This window comes from Xenopus tropicalis, chromosome 3 (genome assembly GCF_000004195.4).
Source record: "Xenopus tropicalis strain Nigerian chromosome 3, UCB_Xtro_10.0, whole genome shotgun sequence".
Classification (NCBI taxonomy): Eukaryota; Metazoa; Chordata; class Amphibia; order Anura; family Pipidae; genus Xenopus; species Xenopus tropicalis.
Window position 1 is genome coordinate 58,868,245 of NC_030679.2, and position 22,608 is coordinate 58,890,852.

Genomic DNA, 22,608 nt, shown 5'->3' on the forward strand with positions numbered 1-22,608 from the left:
CATTATTAGGATTGTGTCAGAATTGGTGAAGGCGCATGTGGCCGATATCAGGGAAGAAACACATTTGCATTTCAGAGCCAAAGAATAAGGCAGATGCCAGTGTAGGGGCAGATTCTTGGCCTCTGTTTTTCCACAGGCCAAGAATCAGCCCCATGTTGCAGGTTTTACTGCAACAGATGAATACTGAATATGAATATTATGTATATACCAGGTAAAGATTCTACAACTCCTGTTTGGTAGGGTAAAGAGTAAGTTCCTTTTGAAGCATATTTTCAGTGTTTTCCCTGTTTGCAGGTATATGTTATGTTGTTCTTTTTAAAGGGATTCTGTCATGATTAGTTTGGTGAATTTTTTATTTCTAAATTACTCTGTGTATGTTACAAATAATTTATTCTACCATTTTAGTCTTGAAGGCAGCAATCTCAGGTCAATGTGCCTGATTCTGAGCTTTCAAAAAAAGCCAGCACAACAATGATAGAACTGCTTTCAGATAAGCTGTTGTTTCTCCTGCTCAATGTAAATGGAGGAGTCATGAATTGGGTGAGCCAGACTTGGATTTTTAATTATGCTGAGTGCTGTTATCATATCTTTTATCATATCTGGTGGGGCTTGGGAGCATTTTTAGCAATACAGGTGTCAGGGAGCTGCTAACTTTCTACCTTCCCATTGTTCTGCTGATCAGCTGATGGAGCAGGGTGGGATATCACTCCAACTTGCAGTGCAGCAGTAAGGAGTGACTGAAGTTTATTATAGCACAAGTCATATGGCTGAGGGCACCTGGCAAACTAAAAACAAGGCCAGCCCAATGTCACATTTCAAAATTAAATATAAAAAAATCTGTTTGCTCTTTTTTTAAAGGTTGATTTTTATTATTATGTTAATACACAAATCAAGTAAACAAGGCAAACTGGTTTCCAGGTCACAGTGTTTTATAGCGGGTTTAGCAAGGTAATACAGCAAGTTTTGTACAAACTACATAGTGTAGGAGTTGGTACAGAGGAGGATAGTACATTGTTAATAAAATCCTGAATCCAACAATGTTGTCTAGATACATTCAAATTTAGTCTGGTTACCCCTAATTGTGTTGGGTTGAAAACCCCAACAGACTGTTCTTCCACTTTGGCTTCTTCTTCTTAGCGCCCCCCATTTTCTAAACGCTACTCCTCCTACAGTTTTAGGGGTACAACACCCAAACTCTCCACACTTATTCGCCCTATAGCGGAGCAGGTTGCTTGTGCTTTTCTAAGCGATCCGGCCCCCCGTCTTTTTGTGGCGCCGCTCTGAACCCCCCCAATTTTCCCATTGACTTTGACAGGGAAGATTTTCAAACTGCTGCCGCTCTTACAGCTTTGAAGCTACACCCCCTAAACTTGAATAACATAATCATGGGGTCACCCCGAATGAAACAGTGACATTTGTTGGATGACCCCAAAGTAGGAGGGGCCAACAACAGCCAATCAAATTGAACCCATTGACTTTAATGGGGAAATTGAAACTGCTGCCAATCTTACAGCTTTGAGGCTACACTCCCCAAACTTGAATCACATAGTCATGGGCTCAGCCTGAATGAAAATATGATGATTGCTGGATGCCCAAAAGTGGGCGGAGCTGTGAACAGTCAATCAGATTTTACCTATTGATTTGGCGGAAATTTAACCTGCTGCCATTCTCGCAGTAATAACACCAGAGTCCCCAAACATTTTACCCTTGGTCACTAGGGGACTGCAGTTTTAGATTTAAAAAGTGGGCGGAGCCACCAACAGCCAATCAAATTTCACCTATTGATTTTTATTGGTTTGATGCCAGCGTTCCCAAACTTTGCACTGTCAGTCACTGGGTGACTACGCATTCAAGTTTTTAAAAAAAAAAAAAAAAAACCATAAAGTGGGAGGGGCCAACAACAGCCAATCAAATTTTACCCATTGACTTTTATGGGGAAATTGAAACTGATGCCAATCTTACAGCTTTGAGGCGACACTCCCCAAACTTGAATCATACAGTCATGGGTTCAGCCTGAATGAAAATATGATGATTGTTGGATGCCCAAAAGTGGGCGGAGCTGTGAACAGCCAATCAGATTTTACCTATTACTTGCCATTCTCACAGTAATAACATAATCAGATTTTACCTATTGACTTTCAATGGGGAAATTCACCCTGCTGCCATTCTCACAGTAATAACACCAGGGGTAAGAAAAAGTAGGCAGAGCCACAAACAGCCAATCAGATTTCACCTATTGATTTTTATTGGTTTGTTGCCAGGGTTCCCAAACTTTGCATAGTCAGTCACTGGGTGACTACGCATTTAAGGTTTTTTGTATTTTTGTAAGTGGGTGGAGCCACCAACAGCCAATCAGATTGTACCTATTGACTTTAAATGGGGAAATTCAACCTGCTGCCATTCTCACAGTATTAAAGGAACAGTAACACCAAAAAATGAAAGTGTATAAAAATAATTAATATATTATATACTATTGCTCTGCACTGGTAAATGTTGTGTGTTTTCTTCATAAACACTACTACAGTTTATATAAATACCCTGCTGTGTAGCCATTTAAATTGAAAAAAGGAGAAAAGGCACAGGTTACTAAGCAGATAACAGATAATTAGCAGATTCCCATTGTATTCTACACAGTATATCTGGTATCTTCTTATGTAACCTGTGCCTTTTCTCCTTTTTTCAATTTAAATGGCTGCCCCCATGGCTACACAGCAGCTATTTCTATTAACTATAGTAGTCTTTCTGAAGCAAACACACAACTTTTACCAGTGCAGGGCAACAGTACATTATATTTTAATTATTTTAAAACATTTTTATTTTTTAGTGTTACTGTTCCTTTAACACCAGGGTCCCCAAGCTTTTCACAGTTGGTCACTAGAGGACTGCAGTTTTAGTTTTGAAAAAGTGGGCGGGGCCACCAACAGCCAATCCCATTTCTTTCATTGTTTTCAGTGGGGAAATTTTAACTGCTGCCATTCTCACATGTTTAATGTCAGGGTCCCCAAACTTTTCCCAGTTGGTCACTAGGGGGCTGCAGTGTTAGTTGGGCGGAGCCACCAACAGCCAATAAGATTTCACCTATTAAATTGTATTGGTTTGATGCCAGGGTTCCCAAACTTTGCACAGTGAGTCAGTGGGTGACTACGCATTCAAGGTTAGAAAAAGTAGGCGGGGCCTCCATAAGCCAATCACATTTCTTTCGTTGTTTTCAGTGGAGAAAATTTTAACTGCTGCCATTCTCACATGTTTAATGTCAGGGTCCCCAAACTTTCCAAGTTTGGAAAAGTGGGCAGGGCCAACAACAGCCAATCAGATTTCACCTATAGCCTTCATACTGTATGTTTAAATTTAAACTGCTGCCATTCTTTAAATATTAGTACTAAGGTCCCTAAACTTTGCAGAGCTAGTCACCAGGTAACTGTGTTTCAGAGTTGGGTGGAGCCACCAACAGCCAATCAGATTTTAACTATTGATTTTCACTGTTTGTCACTGGGTGACTTCGACTCAAGGTTAGAAAAAGTAGACACACCCACCAACCACCAATCACAATTTACCTATTAACTTTTATTGGTTTAAATTTAAACTGCTGCCATTATTTAACTATTAATCCTAGGGTCCCTAAACTTAGTCACTGGGTAACTGCAGTTCCAGGTTAGAAAAAGTGGGTGGAGCCATCAGATGTCACTCGTTGACTTTCAGTGGGGAAATTTAAATTGCTGCCATTCAGACACTATTAAAACCAAGGTCCCCAAACTTTGCACAGGGGTTTTTTCTATATAATTGTGGTCCAAGGTTAGAAAAAGTAGGCAGAGCCAACAACAGATCAGATTTCATTCAGTGACTTCACATTGTTCAACCCAACACAAAGTTTGTTCTCAAACTTCCCTTTCTAGTTTCTGATGTGTTGCTTTGTTAACCAATTGTTGCTATGACGATGCACTGGGTAGAGTTGCACCCATCCAATGCATTACTGTCTTTTCTAGCATAGAATAGCCGGGACCGGTATTGGTTACAGGCATGGTTAGTAGGGATAATGTCATCTAAGATGCCCCAGAGGCACATTTTTTGATGACTTGATATCAGGGAACTCTAGATCGTTTACCGGAATGTTGGTGTGCTCTTTTGAAAACTGGATTTCAATACGAGATTCTGCTGGAGGAGCACAATTAACTGATGTGTTTTGTGACAGAATCCCTTTAAAACTTTAATAGTTGCTTGGTTACATTGTTTGCAATGATACATTTTGCAGTTTTTGAGCACAAAACTGTGAATGGCCAATTCATCATTCACTGCTGTCTAGTACAGTGATCCCCAACCAGTGGCTCGTGAGTAACATGTTGCTTACTAACCGCTTGGATGTTGCTCCCAGTGGTCTCAAAGCAAGTGTTTATTTTTGAATTTCTGACTTGGAAGCAAGTTTTGGAAACATAAAACAAGCATACTGACAAACAAGGCCTCCTGCAGGCTGTCAGTCCACACAGGGGCTACCAAATTCCAGTCCTCTTTTGGCACATCACAGGAACTTTTTTCATGCTTGTGGTGCTCTGAATCCCTATGTATTTGAATATTTTTCAGGAAAAAAAAAAAAGCTTCGGGACCCCCAGTCTAGTACATCTGATGATGGGGTGTACCCCAAAACATTAAACAGTTTGAACTAAATAAACACACGTTTATCTTACTTGAACCAGACATGTTGTACCAGTATTTATGTTTGTTTCAGTTATCACAACAAAATGACTAACTTTTATGCATCATTAAAGGACATTTGTGACAAGCAAATACACTACTGTGACTGCTTGAGAATAATAGATGGTATAGCTATCTCTTATTTTTTGCTTTACAATAATGCCACTTGTAAAAATGGCGAAGGTGCTTTCAAGTACCCGCCCACATAATTATAGGAAGTTCGTCACCAGACAACGCTACCCGCTTACAAACAGGCGGCAGTAGTGACAAAGGGGAGGGGGTTTTGGCCGGACTGTACCATTTGTACAAGCTTATGGGTGAGGACAAATAATAGCGGGTTGTTTGTTCTTGGAGCTGGGCGACGGCTCGTTCCGGCGAAATCGCTGGTAGTCTTGGCTTTTTGCGGGGTTTCTCTTCAATGTGGGTTTGTAGCTTTCTGCAGTGAGCTGTGCGTGTTCGACTGTGAACTGCCCCGGCCCCTCCCCGGCCGCCTCCCGCTGCAATATGTTCAAGAGGATGGCTGAATTCGGCCCGGACTCAGGAGGGAGAGTGAAGGTGAAGCAAGTAGGGAATGTAGGCTTTGTGTTGGTTTAAGGAGGGCGCTTGGTATGTCGTTGGGTCCGGCTAGTGCTCTGCATAGGGCAGGTGTATTACTGGGGCTGTGTGAGTCTGTACTTGGCTGTTATACCTGAGAATTCATCTTCAGTGGAACTACCTGTGTGCGCTCTCGCCTGGATATCTATGGACGGGCCCATTTCTGGCTGAGCGAGAGGAGCGTTTTAGCGTTGGACGAGCTCAGTGACCAGAAAGGGCACTGCCGTATACTAAGTATTCTTGGTATGATTTGCCCTCCTATAAATATTTACTTGTATGAGGGCACAGCGGGCTACACATATCCCAGAAGTCTTCCTTCCATACCCAGTGCTTCAGTGCCCCCCCATTCTACAGGAGATTAACCGGATGGTAGATGGGGCATTTTGTTAAAGATGAACTACTCCTTTAACCTCATCTCAAGCATTTCTAGAAAGATATTTTATTGTTAGCTCTGATTGAGCAAACTTGCCCTATTTTACTTATCATCCCAATTGTATAAAGAGTAAGCAACTGCGCACTCCCATACATAAACCCAAGTCAGTAAAAGTGGCCACACGTGGCGATTTTTGATCTGGTCGCACGAAAGATCGTCCCAATGGGCCACTAACGTTCAGGGCTGAAACAGCAGATAAGGAGGTAGAAACAATAGGATTTCTACCTCCTTCTGCCGATTCAGCTGTTAAGGCAGATGCCTCTAGAATAAATTTGTGATCTAGCGTCTCTGCTAAGCAATTTGTTTTCATCTTTTAAGGGCGTTACTATTGTGAAGCCAATAGTGTATGGAAATGTGGCCCGTTACTTTGGCAAGAAAAGGGAAGAAGATGGCCATACCCACCAGTGGACAGTTTACGTGAAACCATATCGTAATGAGGTACTAATTCGGTGCAGATATACATGCGCTTATGTATTTGCAATTTAAAAATATGCAGACTACTTATATTACGTATGATTGGGACTAGGAAGGCTTGAGTTTTTTGCTGAAGCAGGGCCTAGAAGTACTTGCAGGTTATAGATTTTTTTTTTTTTTTAGCTGTATTAAGCATTGTAGTCTGCGGCAACCATAGCCAGCAAGATATTAGGCGGATTTACTAAAGCACAATTCACTAATTTTAAAGGAACAGTAACACCAAAAAATGAAAGAGCTTTAAAGTAATAAAAATATAATGCACTGTTGCCCTGCACTGGTAAAACTGGTGTTTGCGCTACAGTAACACTACTATAATTTATATAATAAGCTGCTGTGTAGCCCCGGGGGCAGCCATTCAAGCTGGAAAATAGGAGAAAAGGCACAGGTTACATAGCAGATAACAGATAAGCTCTGTAGAATACAATAGTGTTTTATCTGTTATCTGCTATGTGCCTGTGCCTTTTCTCCTTTGAATGGCTTCCTCCATGGCAACATAGCAGCTTATTTATATAAATTATAGTAGACTTTCTGAAGTAAACACACAACTTTTACCAGTGCAGGGCAGCAGCACATTATATTTTAGTTTTATTACTTTTATACACTTTCATTTTTTGGTGTTACTGTTCCTTTAAGTAAAATGCAAAATTCTTTCTAAGAACTCCAGTAAAATTCAGCAGGTTTTGCACCAGATACTGGAGGCACAGAGATTTGTATTGGTTAGTAAAGGGACACCTAGTTATCTCCAGTGAGACCTATAGACATATAAAAGTTATATAAACTCTGTAAATATTCCCTTTATAAGGAATGTCTAAAGGACAATTGTGGCTTTTGCAGAAGTTTTTATCATTAAGATAAACTCCTTAAGGATCTGTTCTGCCTGCCTGTTCAGTACATCAATATGATGTACAGGTATAGGACCCATTATTCAGAATGCTCGGAACCAAGGGTATTCCGGATAAGGGGTCATTCTGTAATTTGGATCTCTATACCTTAAGTCTAAAAAATCAATAAAACATTTAAATAAACCCAATAGGATTGTTTTGCATCCAATAAGGATTAATTATATCTTAGTTGGGATCAGTTACCAGGTACTGTTTTATTATTAGAGAGAAATAGGAAATCAGTTTTAAAATTCTGAATCATTTGAATAAAAGAGTCTATGGGAGATGGGATTTCCATAATTTGGAGCTTTCTGGATAACAGATCCCATAACTGTATTGCACATTTTTAAAAATTATGAGTGAAGTACACTATATGACCAAAAGTATGTGGGTGCTAAAGTGGAATGTCTTTAGTTGGAACAGCACAGTAAGTATTGAATATGACATTGTGTGTTACTTCCATTATCTCATAACATTATTCAAATAAAGGCTGCTTGGGTTCAGAACAATGGCTAGGTAGATGTAGCTTGTGAATTTAGCAGTTTGAATATTTAATGGACTTTCTGAATATTTAGGACATGTCTGCATATGTGAAGAAAATCCAATTTAAGTTGCATGAAAGCTATGGAAATCCATTAAGAGGTAACTATTAAGCTCTTTTATGTAAATTGCCATATAAAGGCCCTTATGGGTTGTCTCAATGTGCATGTTCTGATTGCTTTACAGTTGTTACCAAGCCACCTTATGAAATTACCGAAACAGGATGGGGTGAATTTGAGATCATCATAAAAATCTTTTTTATTGATCCAAATGAAAGACCAGTAAGTATTTTGTGCATCAGCGTGCATTTTTGAAAACCACTCTAGTTATGTTTAGAAAGAGTGGCAAACTAATTGGAATCATAATAGGTCTCGGGATTCTGAATTTAATAAATGGGTTTTTACTGAATGATGCAAATACATATTCCAGAGGGTACATCAATTCTGTACCACAATTTGCAGTAGTTAGACTTAAGCCTTGTACGTGTGGGAAAATAAGATGATTGTATGAAGTAAGGGAAAGAGGCATTATTTGCGGTGGTCTATTTGAAAACAATGGTAATGTGCTTATTACATTAGTAGATAGATCTGCAATTTTGCTTTTAGTGCTTTCCCCCCAGCATAATCATTTCTGGTTATAGGAAAACTATACCCCCAGAATGAATACTTAACCAACAGATAGTTTATATTATGTTAAGAGACCTGTTAAAGAATCTCACCAAACTGGAATATGTTTATCAGTAAAATTTCCCTTTTACAACCTTTTCCTTGATCCACTATTTAGTGATGGGCTGTGTGCTCCCTCAGAGATCACATGACCAGAAATAATGCAGCTCTAACTGTAACAGGAAGAAATGTGGCAGCAAGAGACAGAACTCTGTCCATTAATTGGCTGATGGGGCCTAGCATGTATGTGTGCCTTGGCTTGTTTGTGTGTACTGTGAATCCTATGATCCCAGGAGGCGGCCCTTAATCCGTAAAATGGCAATTTTCTATTTAGGATTACCCAATAGCACATACTACTAAAAAAAAAAGTGTATTTTATATTATGAAAATGTTTATTTAATATTTTTTTTTAGAGACCTACATTGTTTGGGGGTATAGTTTTCCTTTAATCCCAATATCTGCTTGTATTTTTTAGTCCAATAGTGTTTTCCAAATTTGGTCTGAAAGTTGTATTTGTTTGCTTTCAGGTTACACTCTACCATTTGTTGAAGTTATTTCAGTCTGACACAAATGCAATGTTAGGAAAGAAGACAGTGGTGTCTGAGTTTTATGATGAAATGGTAAGAAAATTGTTGCTAAGTATGTAAAATAAGCCCTTGTTTACAAACTCTGCTGTGGTTTAGATACAGTTCCGCAACACAGCCAAAAAATACTTACTTTCACCAAACTGCTCTAGACCAGACACACATTTTCAGCATATGCCTGATATTTAGCTAATGCTGAGTGTACATGTATATTTCTGGTGTTATGATGATGACTAGATTTTGTTTGCATTGTTCTGCATTCTTTAGCTTTGTCTCCAAGCCACAGCCTATGGTGTTGCAAGAGGTTAAGGGTAGTATATGTGTAGGGTAGTATTAGATCATTAACATAGATGCAAAAGTGTACAAGAGCAGTTACCAGTAGCAGCCAATCAGAATTTACCTTTGTATGGTGTACTGCAAGGTAGAAAATGAAGCCAAGGCATGATTGGTTGATATGTATAACTGCAATGTTGCAGTTTAGCACCTATGTTCTTAAATCAGCTGGGGCTGCAGAGGAGTGTGGCTCACAGTAAGTAGTGAGCAGTAACTATTCAATGATATCTATAGTAAGACGTCAGATCAACTGGATTTGCTGTGTTTTTCTTGAAGTTGTTTCTCTAGTCATCAGATTGCCAAACATTGTGACATTAGCCAGTCAGTTTGCTGTGTAAGAATGGTATGATTTCAGAAAATGGATCATTCGTCTCTGCTAGCAAAGCTTTAATATATTTTTATTTTCCTTTCTAGATATTCCAGGATCCTACAGCTATGATGCAGCAGCTTCTAACAACATCACGGCAGTTAACACTTGGTGCATATAAACATGAAACAGAATGTAAGTATTAGGTTTCCTTTTCAAAAACTAAATGTGTGAAAGGTCTTTTCTTCCATGGCTCAGAAGACTTTTGGATGGCAGGTGTAAAAGTATGTGACACAGCTACAGAAACTGGATTTATCATTGTTCATTTATAGGCATTTTGATACTTTTACTCCTCTAGCCAGGGTATATTCATAATACAGCCAAAAGTAACAGTATTACTAGTCACTGGTTCCAGATTAGAAGCTGGTCTCTAAATAAGAATAGGTTCTTTTGTTGACTACGTAAAGGAAGCAAGCGTTTTTGGGTAAATATTAATCTGACTGTGAAATAGGATTAAGTAGGCCTTACTTCTCAATTCTTAGAGGCTTAGGCACTGGTCACACAGAGCTTTGGCTCCACTTCTTGCAGCCTGCGTGTTGTAATCAAAAAGAAACAGATCCGCTTTCTTTTGCAGCCCGGTATACATGCACTAATAGGCACAGCTTCAGCCTGAGTGCAGGTACACTGAGCGTAGAGCAACCTTTAACACAAAGGAAGGCATTTTCTGGACCCTCTGCTCCATGTACCTGCACTCGGGCAGAATCTATGCCTCTCCCTGCATCTGTGCAGGGCTGTAAAAGAGTGGATCCACTTCTCTCTGCCTGCCTAGAAAAGCCAATGTTCTGTGTGAGCAGGGCCTTAAAGTACAAGTGAACCCAAAATATAATTGTGCCTAATAAAATCTTAATTCTAAGCAACATTGCAATATACATTCATTACAAATTTGCAATTTTTTTGACTTATTTGTAGATATAATTGCTACTAGCAGCAGTGTTTGTCTGTCCTTTTCTATTCTATGCCCTGGTGGCTCTGGCGTTTGAAACAATGTAACACAAACCAGTAGACTAACAGACCTGCCTTGCTAGAGGAGACTGACCTTTGCAACATTGTTTAAAAAGTAACAACCAGGAGTTCCGCAAATGCTGCTTTTTATATTAACACAACTTTTAAAGCACTAAAAATTCAATACATTCACATTGGAAAGATGCTTGAAATCATGATTTCTTTTATTAGGCAAAATTTTTGGAATTGACATGTCCTTTAAGGTAAAATGGTACTTTCAAGGGATCACAGGAAGTTTGTCAAGCATGATAGCCACTGAGTCCTTAAAGGACCAGTAACAAATATTTTACATTAAACACAAATTTATCATACAGAAATATTATCATAAGTAACCTTACCAAGTATTGATGGCTCAGGCAGCAGCTTCTCTTGTGACAAACTTCAGTTGGCTTCCCTCTCCCTCTCCTGTACAATCTCAGCAGCCTACTCGCTCCCACAGAAATCAAAACAGAGCAGGAGCTAAAACAGCATTCCTTGCCCACCCCTCTACCTGAACTGGCATGAGAAAAAGCTATTGATCACCTTCAAAGCATTCGCCTCAATGATCGCTAGAGAATGCAGGAAACTAACTTCCAGAACTATCAGTCGCCATATCACTGTTTTTTACTGTGCCCTATGTATACATGGTAGTGTCATTTATTCATTAACAACTTAGGATATTGCCATTTTTCTATGTTATATGTTAATCAAAGTGTTATAAAGCTAAATTTGCATCTTGAAAATTTAGTGTTACTTTTCCTTTAAATGACTGCTGCCTGGGGAGTATTGTTAATGCTGTTCACTTTAAGGAATGGCTTTTGATCTGTGAACACTGATTAGCTTCTCACTTACTTTCTAGTTTCAGAGTTGGAAGCAAAGACCAAAGAGAAGATGGAAAGTGCAAAGAAGAAAACAAGCTTTGAAATATCTGAACTGAAGGAGAGGTTAAAAGCAAGCCGAGAAACAATAAACTGTTTAAAAAATGAAATTAAGAAACTTGAAGAAGATGATCAGACTAAAGACATTTAACTTTTTTCCCTGTTATGTTTTGTATAGCATTCTCCTGGTACTGTTTTTGGTCCATTTTTTTCTGCAGTTATGTAAAAATGAATTTTTATAAATGTTGTAATTCAGTGTTAGTTTGTTTTTATTGTGTGACCCCACCACACTTATTTATACTTGGCAGTGACCCATTAATTGTATTATTAAATTAAAAAAAAAAGGAATTTTTTCTTCTCCCTCCCTTGCCCTTAAAATAATCAAGTGTCTATGCTGGTAGGTACATAGAAATCCTTCCTAGGCCCGATTTTGAAGAGGGTTGATAAGACACAATGAAAATATGTGGGCTCAAGTGGAGCATGGTGAATTAAATCTGACCATCAAACCTGGTATATGAGAAATAATCAGCCTACTTCATATCAATTGGACAGCACTGCTCTAAGCAGTAAGAGATAGCCTAGAATGAGAAGCAATAATCCAAATTACACTTCTGTGTTAAGATAATCAGGCTCTGTTTGTAGCTATAGAATAGTCTTGAGTTTAACAGCAAATTATTTTGTTAATGTATTTAAATTGTAGACTACAATAACACATTTCTATTAACACAGCTTTGAATATAATCTTACCTCCATATCTTCTGCAGTTTTTGGTGATGCTTTTGTAGTCTGAATACCAGACAATGCATAACCATAGAGCTTAGCAAAACTGGGTTAAGATGACTGTGGTTGTATAGAGACAGCATTCTGAAAGGGACCATGCACCGCCCAATCAACTATGGCAGTGTCTAACATTTTCCATATATAGAGCTATTGTAATAAAATTGTGATGTAATCCATAGAGTTCTTAAGCAGTCTTGAGGCCATAAATCTCTTAGATGGCCACAGCCAGTATGTGGGCCTTGAGTTGGACAACTGCTCTATGATGTCCGACCAACTGGTCTTTAGTTCGTTCAGGATGTTGATCAGAACTGCAGAAACTGAAATAGGGCTGCATCCTCATCTGCTAAAGCACTAGCCAACGCAGTGCATCAGCAGATGAAACTTTCAATCTATGATGCCCACATATGTCCAGATAGTCTTGCCATGTATAAGCTGCTTAACTGACATGCCCACAGCAAATGATCTTCTGTATCCACACCCAGTTAGTAAATCTAACTTTCAAATGTTGAACCCCAAAGCTGAATATATGACTGGCCAAATCTTTTGTTGAGAATTAATTGTTTCAATTCAATATTTTTTAGTAAAATATACTGTGCAACAACTGTAACCAACATGCAGCCTTTTTGAGCAGTGAGGAGCCACACAGGAAGCCCCAAATTATGTAGGCATGCTGGTGCCTACATAATAAAGTTGCTGACTTCCAGTTCAAGAAGATTTGTTCTAATTCTTAGAGGAACAATAACATCAAAAAATTAAAGTGTTTTAAAGTAATTAAAATATAATGTACTGTTGCACTGGTGTTCTTGCTACAGAAAAGCTACTATATAAATAAGCTGCTGTGTAGCCATGGGGGCAGCCATTCAAGCTGGAAAAAGGCACAGGTTACATAGCAGATAACTAGTAGATAAGCCCCATATAATGGGGGTTTATCTGTTATCTGCTAAGTAACCTGTGCCTTTTCTCCTTTGAATGGCTGCCCCCATGGCTACACAGCAGCTAACTTAAATAAACTATAGTAGTATTTCTGAGGCAAACACACCAGTTGTTGCAATGCAGGGCAACAGTACATTATATTGTTATTACTTTTATACACTTTAATTTTTTTGTGTTACTATTCCTTTAATATACATAAGAGCTAGGAAACAATTAGGTGTAATTATGAGTGAAGCAGTTTAAGAAAAACAAAGGGGCAAGAGTTATTTGTACAGCAGCTTAGAGCTGGTTAGGTACCAGAAGATTTTGCTGTATCTGTAATAAAATCAGACACTACAAACTTTAGGCTTTCAATCAACAAAAATGGCCTTCTCTAAGCAAATGAGGATCTAAGAAGATCTAAATGATATCTATAAAAAGATTGGAAATTGTAAGCTGAAAGCTTTTTGCAATCTGTAATATCAAAAAATAGCAGTTATGGGGAACTATAGAAGTCAAGGCAACATCTGTAAGAGCTTGTATGCTGGCCAAAAAGGCAAAACTTCCACATTACTGAATATCTTTGGGCAAATCTTAAACATGTAAAATGGTTCAAGATGATCTTGTAATGAGAAGTGATCTACAACGAAGAACGTGAAATAATGACTCTGGATACAAGAGGCACTTACAAGCCATAGGGGGTGTTTTTCAAAAACTGATTTAGGTTGATGGCAAACAGGGAGACTTGGGGCCCACAGTTAAATTTGCACTACTGTGGGCAATTTCTACTGAAAATGGCTTGCCATTGAATAGCATTCTGATCGCCACAAGGATGAATTTTGCACTTGCAGCGATGTGGCTTAATTGTGGAAAACTGCAAAGAGAGCCATGTTCCTGCATTTAGGCCAGACCGTCACCTGTTTATTTGCAGTCATTTTTGGGATATTTGTTACCTGCGGTAGCGCATAGTGCCATAGTCCTGACTAGGGTGTCCAAATGTTTGCACATGCTACAATTACTATTTTCTTTGTTCCTATGTTTCAAAGTTTGTGAAATAAAATGTAACCATAAGTTACAAAGAGCATATTTGGAAAAGTTAGTGCAGATTCTTGCGTTAGTTGTTTTCACTAACAATTGAATGTTATTTTGCATCCAAATGTATATGTATGTATAAGTATAAAAGCATCTATGCAACCTTAAGTGACTTAGCCCCTTTTAAGTAAAATAAACTTGCTCTATTTTATCAGTCTACCCATAATGCATTGCATGTACCTACCATTCCATGTTGATATAATGGGCATTATTAGCAGTGTAAAATGTGTGAGTTTGCTAATGACGCAAACCTATGTATAACTACTTTGAGCAAGGAAACTAATTTGTAGAATGGAGTGTAGAGAAAAACACAACAAGGGATATTTTGAAAGAACTGCATTTTATTAGAAAAACTGTAAACATAAAAAAAGGGGGGGGGGGAACAAACATAAAAAAAAGACCTATTTACCTGCAGTCATGGCATAAGTTACAAAGTAGGCAAGGCAACAGGTGTTAGTCTTGCATTTGAAAAGCATAAAACAGTTACAAAACATATTAAAAAAAAAAAAAAAAAAAGACCATCAAAAGACAAGAGGCAAAAAATCAAGTGTAAAATCCACTTTTATCTGCTAACTCTACGTCTAGGGCACCAGCCCTTTGTTAACTATTAGGTAGTCTCTATGCACACTATCAGCTTACAGGGGGGCTTTATTTAGTAGTAAATCTTGTTTTTATTCAACCAAAACTTGCCAGCAAGTTGGGAATTCAAAAATAACTACCTGGTTTGGGGGGACTGAGAGAAGGGGTTGGTGAGCAACATGTTGGGGTCAGTCAGTCACACATTCACTCTTTAGAAATGCCAAAGGGTGAGTTTAATGAAAAAAACAAAACAGTATAGAATTTTTTTTATGGTACAGGTATGGTATCATATCCATATAATCTGGAATGCTTGAGACCTGGAGTTTTCTGAATTAGGGGCTTTCCTGAAAGTTGGATTATCATGTTAAAGCTACAAGAAGAATGTTTAATAACCCTAAAAGAACCATTGACACCAATATGGATTTATGCAGCTAAGCAAGGATAATGCACATTACTAAAGAAAAAAAGTAATGTATCTAATAACGTTTATCTAATATAAAACATTTCTTTGTTCTGCGGTCATTATTAATGGCTACTTAATTAATGGCTGAAACAAGTTGCGCAGGCTCGTGCTCTACCCTGAACAGGTTTAAGCTGTCTAACACAGAATCCCATGTCTACATAATAGAAGCAAGAGAATGCAATACAGTATTTCTTTTTACGGAGGACTCAGAGCAGCAGTTCTGTAAGGCTAATGTCCCATGGGGAGTTGCTGCGATTTTTAAAAAGTGAGTTCCAGCGACAAGTCACTCGTTTTGTCTTTACATAGAGAATATAAATCGCCAGTACCTAAACAGAAGATACTACTTCGAATTGCTTATTGCTGCCAAACACTATGAGACCCTTTTACGAGTTATTTTACAAAGAAATCATTGCAATTCAAAACTATTGTAATTGCTGAAAGTAAAACCCACTAAGCAGGAAGTTGCTGAGATTTCCCCATTGCACTGAATGTCATTTCTAATTGTGGGTGGGAAATAGGACACCTGGATTTGTGGGAAACAGAATCGCTCCTTTGTTAAAATCTCTAGTAATCGCTTGTTAGGAAAAGATAAGATAATTGTCGCAGGAACTAGCTTTTTAAAACTCGCAGGGACTAAATCTCCCTGTGGGACATTAGCCTTAGTGCTTATGGCTGTATTTACATACTGTAGACCTTTCTGATAAAGCTTAATTAGTTTTAACCTTTCCTTTTCCTTAAACTGAAATAAGTTAATTTCTACACAAACAAAAGTGTTTAATTTAAAAAGTGGCTGAGAATGTAAAATTAACGTCACTTTTGAGGTTTAAATATAACAAATGCCCCTGGGGAAAAAAAGTTTATTGGATTAAACTAGGCAGATGAATGCTCACCGTTTTTAAAGGTGGCCATACAGATGGCGGTTTTCGATCTTTTCTGCAACCATCGGTCGCATGAAAGATCGTTCCCACCCTCCACAGATGTTCAGGGCTGAATTGTCAGATATGGAGGTAGAAACAATAGGATTTCTATCTCCTTCTGCCAATTCAGCCCTGAAGGTAGATTTTGGTCATGTGGCTTCTATGGCGCCCAATCAAAATCTTTTAATCCGCCCGATTGGCGAGTCGACTGATATCCACAGCATTCTGTGGTATTGGTCGCCCTGTCGAGTCGCCATACACGCACCGAATATCGTACAAAATCATCGGTGCGTGTATGGCCAGCTTTAATTTAAATTCTGATAAAATTTATAAGAATCTGCTTAAAATAAAAACGATTCTAATCAGACTAGATGAAAGATCTATTCAGCCTGTAACAGATTTACTATCATCAGCATTAGGCTGTTGTCCCATGTAGAGATTAAGTCACCCGCAGTAGCAGAGCTCTATAGTGGGTGACTAATCTCTCCAAAATGCCTTTCCACCGGCAACAATACGAATCGCTGTTGGAAAGGCCTATGAGTCACTTCGATTTTCCAAAGTTGCGCTAAGTTTCCCCCTGCAGGCAACTTTAAGCAATATCTGAAAACTGTAGTGATGCGTAGGCCTTTCCACCAGCGATTCGTATTGTTGCCGGTGGAAAAGCATTTTGGAGAGATTAGTCTCCTGCGTTAGCAGAGATCTATTGCGGGCGACTAAACCTCTCCAAGGCACATCAGCATAATGGTGGCCATACAGGTTACATTTATGATCTTTTGGTCACAGGAAAGATCACTCCTATCCTCCACAAACGTTCAGAGCTAAACGGTCAGATATGGAGATAGAAACAATAGAAATTCTACCCCTCTCCGATGATTCAGCTCTAAACACTACCCTTTACTCAGACGCCTTCAATTATTTCTGTCCCACACGATCGAAGAGACTACCAATATCAAAGGCTTTTTGCCATATTGATTGCCTCGTCAATCCACCATACACTGAATATATATCAGTGTGTGTATGGCCATCTTAAAGGATGAACAACTGATCCATTCCTTTGAACAAGCCAGAATGGGTTGATCAATTGTTACAGTAAGCAAACAAGCTACTTATAAGCCAATCATCCAGCTTTAAGCTGAGTAAATATGGGCAGAGAACTTTAGAGAATTTTCAAAGTAGGCGACATATCCAGACAACCTGAATTCTGGTCATAATGTATTTGAAATTGTGCAGGTACTAGTCCAACAACCTGTTGGATTAGGGGCAAAAGAATGCATAGCCATTGGGGACGCCTTAAACTGATCATGAAAAAGGTTGGCCCATAACCCAGGCGTTGAGTTGTGAGTACACCTGTAAGTACTGTTCTAATGAACAGGGGTTTCACATAGCAATTTCTCCCCTAAAATAAAAAACACACTAAGGGGCACATTTACTAATCCACGAACGTCCAAATGCATTTTTTTCGTAATGATCTGTATTTTGCGACTTTTTCGCGAATTTTCGAGCACTCAATACGAAAAAGTCGTAATGGCTATGCAAAAGTCGTGACAATTCACGAAAGTCATAATGGCTATGCAAAAGTCGCGACAATTCACGAAAGTCGTAATGGCTATGCAAAAGTCGTGACAATTCACAAAAGTCATAATGGCTATGCAAAAGTTGCGACAATTCACGAAAGTCATAATGGCTATGCAAAAGTTGCGACAATTCACGAAAGTCATAATGGCTATGCAAAAGTTGCGACAATTCACGAAAGTCATAATGGCTATGCAAAAGTTGCGACAATTCACGAAAGTCATAATGGCTATGCAAAAGTTGCGACAATTCACGAAAGTCATAATGGCTATGCAAAAGTTGCGACAATTCACGAAAGTCATAATGGCTATGAAAAAGTCGCGACGGTGACGAAAAAAACATGAAAAAGTCGCAAAATGTTCGTTTCCAAACTGATTTTTTCCCCATTCGGATTCGTAGATAGTAAATCAGCCCCTAAGCCTTACAATCTGCTAATATTTATAAAAATAAAAAATGTACTAATGTAAACATTGTATAAGACAAAGAACAAAATAGGACATTCAGGCATGCTATAAGACAGATGTGTGTGTGTGTATATATATATATATATATATATATATATATATATATATATATATATATATATATATATATAAGGAGTTTTGGTATATATGGTGCTAAGTATGATACAGTGGTTATCACATATAGCAACCAATCAGCAAGTAGCATTTATTGGTCGCCTATTAAAAAGCAAATATCTCATCTGCTATTGGTTACTGTACCTGGCCAAACATTTATTTTTTTATCAGGGATAGTGCTTTTCTTACATAAGTGCCTTTAATCACTCTACTAATAAATGGCTCAGAATTCTAAAATGATAGAGTCTCAGACAACATTACTTTGGAAATCTAATATATTAATAATATATAATATCAAAAATATTATCTAGAACAGCAGCCATAAAGAGATGATTTGATCTCAATGCTACAATGCTGAAATCTTCTCCAGCCTATAGGAAACCTGCTTTTGGAAGGGGATCTGGGAAATTATTGCATTTACTGTACAAGGTAATTGAGGCTAATGGCACATAGGGCTGTTATGGGACAGTATTTCAGCTGGCAGATAAATGCCTGAAGCCACCCTGAAATATTGGGAGACAGTATAGGCAGTTTTGCCTATGTATTCACTCTTAGAGTTTGCATGGTCCGTCTGTGTATGTGTGTAACGATTGCCATGCAGAGCTCTATAGGGTATTTGACTTGTTTACAATTTAATTGCTGTGGGTTACTAAAACTGGCCATACATTCACCACTAGCATTTAACTGCCAAATAGATGCTCAAAATATGCCATCTACCAGTAGCCATTTTGAATTTAGGAGAAAGAAGAAATTTGCTGCCATTATGACTGTTATCTGCTGTTGTCTGTCTTTTGACAGTGACAACAGAATACACTGGTTTTTAGCACTAAAGTAGTGTTATACAGGACTTAAATGTCAGTCCTCACTCTTTATTCTGCTCCAAAAATAATACTGCCATAAGCACTAAAAAAAAAATATTGCCATATGCACAAGATCTTTGCTTTTGTTTTTGTAGGTGACCATTCAAATCCAACTGCTGATTGGTTGCTATGGCCAACATCACTGGTGATCTTGGCTTACACACTATAATAAATATGCCCCTAAGTATTTAGTTTTAAATTATAGCATATAAAACAGAAAGCACGACATTTCTTGCCAAATTCAGACAATTTCAAAGAGATACCACATTCCATTGTATATTTCTACACGTTATGTTTGAGCATTCATCAATACTGTGGATAAAGCTATAATCACCAACCTAATAACCCTAATTCTTTTCCATGGGGGCTCTAACAGTTCAGTCTGGCTTGTAAAACCAACTCAAGAAGTATCTTCATAGTTTTCAGCAATGTTTTTATTATTCAGAAACATTAACAGCTCAATGAAGGATGAACAGTTAGTTAAACAAGCATTTAAAAAGTTTCATTGCAAACACCCAAAGACTTACCTATAAAAAAATGGCTCACAAGTCACAGCTAGCAAACAAGCTAATTAGAAATAACACTTGCACACTACACTTTACAGGTCACACATCTGGTAATAGGGTACCAAATTAACATTTATATGAAAAATCTTGTGTGTGGAATCTGCCACATGCAGGCAATATTTACACAGGAGACGGATGTAATCATTTTGTTATTATACAACTAGTTTTAAAAAGTTAGTATTCTGACCACAATCAGATGTCATTCTGCCCGCACAGGATTGCTTATAATGGAAAATTAATAAAATGCTGCAAAAAGGAATACAACATTTTTCCTTTATTTCTGTATGCAGAATTGAAGTATGACCATGCATTTAAATGGGATCATTGTGAGCGATGTGAATGCTGGGCCGTATTAGCTACAAGCAATTGGGATCATTTTTACAGACGTTCATTACAAAACAAACTTTTATGTACATTAACAATACAGCTGCCCAGTTAAGCAGTACTGGGAGTATTTAATCTATCAAAATTAGCTGACAGTTAAGGATACATTACTTACCTGGTTATGCAATAGTTTATCTACAATAGCTGTTCATACTACATTTGCAAGGTAACCAGTCTTGAAGGAAAAGGACCATGGCTATTTATTTGTAAAACATATGTTGTACTCTCCCCCTCACATCATATTCATGTACATAAAAAAATCATTAATATAGCAGGCGTGAAATAGTTACGATTCATAAAAGCAGTGAAATTATACTTAATCAACCACAAGGCTGGCTGCAGAAAAACTGTCACAAAACTCTAATATGGTGTGGGGAACGATAAAACAAAATTTTCAATTAAAATTCAGAACTTATAAAGAGTAAAATGTAGTTTTTGGTTACTCTCTCTCCCTGTTGATCAGGGCCCCACCGCCCATTTAACAGATTTACAAAATGAACCATTGTCATTGCTAGATGACCAGACATTCTTACCAGAATGAAGTTGGCAGGAAGAAATCTGAATCAAGTTTTATGTGACACCCAAACTGACAGACAGCAAATCTACATTTAACTTTTATAGGTTTAGAACTTTTATGCAAATCAAATCATTTTTTAACATTGTCATTAAAATTGTTTTTATGATCATTCCCATTAAAGGGTGCCAGAGGCTTATGTACAATCATACACCAACTGAGAACACTAAAATGACTCAAATCTTTGGAGATTAGAACAAGCTTGAGGATGTGAACCATGGCCATATGCATTAACCCATTAAAGAGAAAATAAGACCCTGTTTTAAAGGACAGCTTTAAATCCAGTGATTTACCCTATGTAAAAGAAAAAACATCAGGGTATAACTTGCTGTACTGAACATTCCTTCATTGCATATTTACATTTATAAACTGCTGTGACAGCCTTGGCAGTAATTACAGCTTTTATTAATATTATGAGAATATGCAAAGCCTGGGTTCTGCACATACAGCAACTATGCCCTCATGCTTTACTATTTAAGGGTAAACAAATGAAATGTGCCCAGTTCTTAAAAACAGGGTCAAGTTTTTGTATTAGTCAAACTTTACATTTTAGAAAATAAGCCACAATTTACATTGTCTTTCACAGAAAGAAAATAAGTGTGTGCTAAAAAGGTAAACAGTCACACAAACAGTTCAGAACAAAATTAGCACTGCTTTAAGTATTTTAGAAAAGTTGAGTCAAAATTACTGAGTAGGGAAGACTTGGGGGAAAAACAGTTCTACTTACAGGGTCATAAAATACAGAAACATGAAATGTGAACAAGCAGTAAGTGGAGCATGTCTGCCATGGCTTTACCAGCTAACTAGATCTTTACTATTACAGTTTAGGGACAAGAAATATGCCAAGTCTCCATGAAAACATTCAGAAAAGCAGTGTAATAAAACAGTTAACAATGGAGTTTAACTAAAAACAAAACAAGCAATTGTGAATACAATGCACACCTTAAAAAAAAAAAAAAAGCTGTGCAATTTGTGGTATAAATTTTTTTTTTCTTTGTATTATTTGTAAAAATATTGCTACTGCAAGACTTTCCCTGAGGTGTAAACACCAAATAACTTGAACAGTTTTACACATCAGCCCCGTTTAACAGTTTATTCCAACACTACATCTATTGTAATCAGGATGGTGACATTTACAGACATTATCTGAACATGAACATTTTAACAAGAACAAACTACTATAAAAACAAGAAAGAACTGGACTTTCCATTTGCTTGCACATTATAAATTGCCAAAATGTATTTTATAACCAGTCAAAGTAGCAAAAGCTATTAATGTTTAAGTCACACAGGTTTCATTGAAATAAAACATTTAAGCAATGTAAAAAATAAAAGATCTACTGGTTACCATGTTTGCAGATTTGCTTTATTCACATCTATCTCTGCTCATAATATCCATGAATTCTGAGAAGGTGAATCATAAGAAGCAAAGAGACGGGCAAGCATCCTCCTCTTTATGATGAGAACTTCTGCTCTTTCAAGGCGTTCCTCTTCTTTCAGCTGTAATGTGTTAAAATTTTGTGATGTAGATTTCTGCTACAATTCGCAACCAACAACTTTAATTACAATAATAATGCATTATTGTAACTACAATACTTTGCAGTAAATTCCCACATACAAAAATCTGAATTGTTATGCAATTTACAAATGAATTCATCTAAACACTATACACCTAGCATGGCCAAGTGGCCATTTGACTTGGCTTTATGAAATGCAATAGGTGTAACATACATTTGGTGACCATTTTATCGGTGCCCATTTAGAAAAACAAAAAAAAAAAACACAAATTCCATTTTAAAAGATAATAAGTAACATGCACATTCCCTCACTGCTGGGACTTGACACTGAGAATGAGGCAGGTTCACCTTCCAAGAACTATGGGTTAAAACTCTGAAGTTAATGGGATCATAAACACA

The 22,608-nt window shown here is 37.7% G+C and overlaps 2 protein-coding genes across 9 annotated transcripts in view; one reads left to right on the top strand and one right to left on the bottom strand.

Moving 5' to 3' along the window:
- The first annotated feature begins 5,008 nt into the window (after positions 1-5,008).
- On the top strand, positions 5,009-11,659 carry yeats4 (YEATS domain containing 4). The gene is made up of 7 exons (NM_001004981.1): positions 5,009-5,241; positions 6,032-6,151; positions 7,644-7,710; positions 7,795-7,889; positions 8,801-8,893; positions 9,605-9,692; positions 11,398-11,659. Exons 1-7 carry the CDS (start codon positions 5,191-5,193, stop codon positions 11,565-11,567), a joined length of 684 nt encoding a protein of 227 aa, NP_001004981.1. The 5' UTR covers positions 5,009-5,190; the 3' UTR covers positions 11,568-11,659.
- A 7,926-nt stretch (positions 11,660-19,585) lies between these two features.
- The window catches only part of cpsf6 (cleavage and polyadenylation specific factor 6), a 36,959-nt gene continuing 33,936 nt past the window's right edge, over positions 19,586-22,608 (bottom strand). For 7 of the 8 annotated variants that reach the window (XM_012958981.3, XM_012958982.3, XM_018092066.2 and 4 more), the window contains one exon: positions 19,586-22,192. The gene's annotated coding sequence lies outside the window, so the exon portion shown is untranslated. 8 annotated transcript variants of the gene reach the window in all.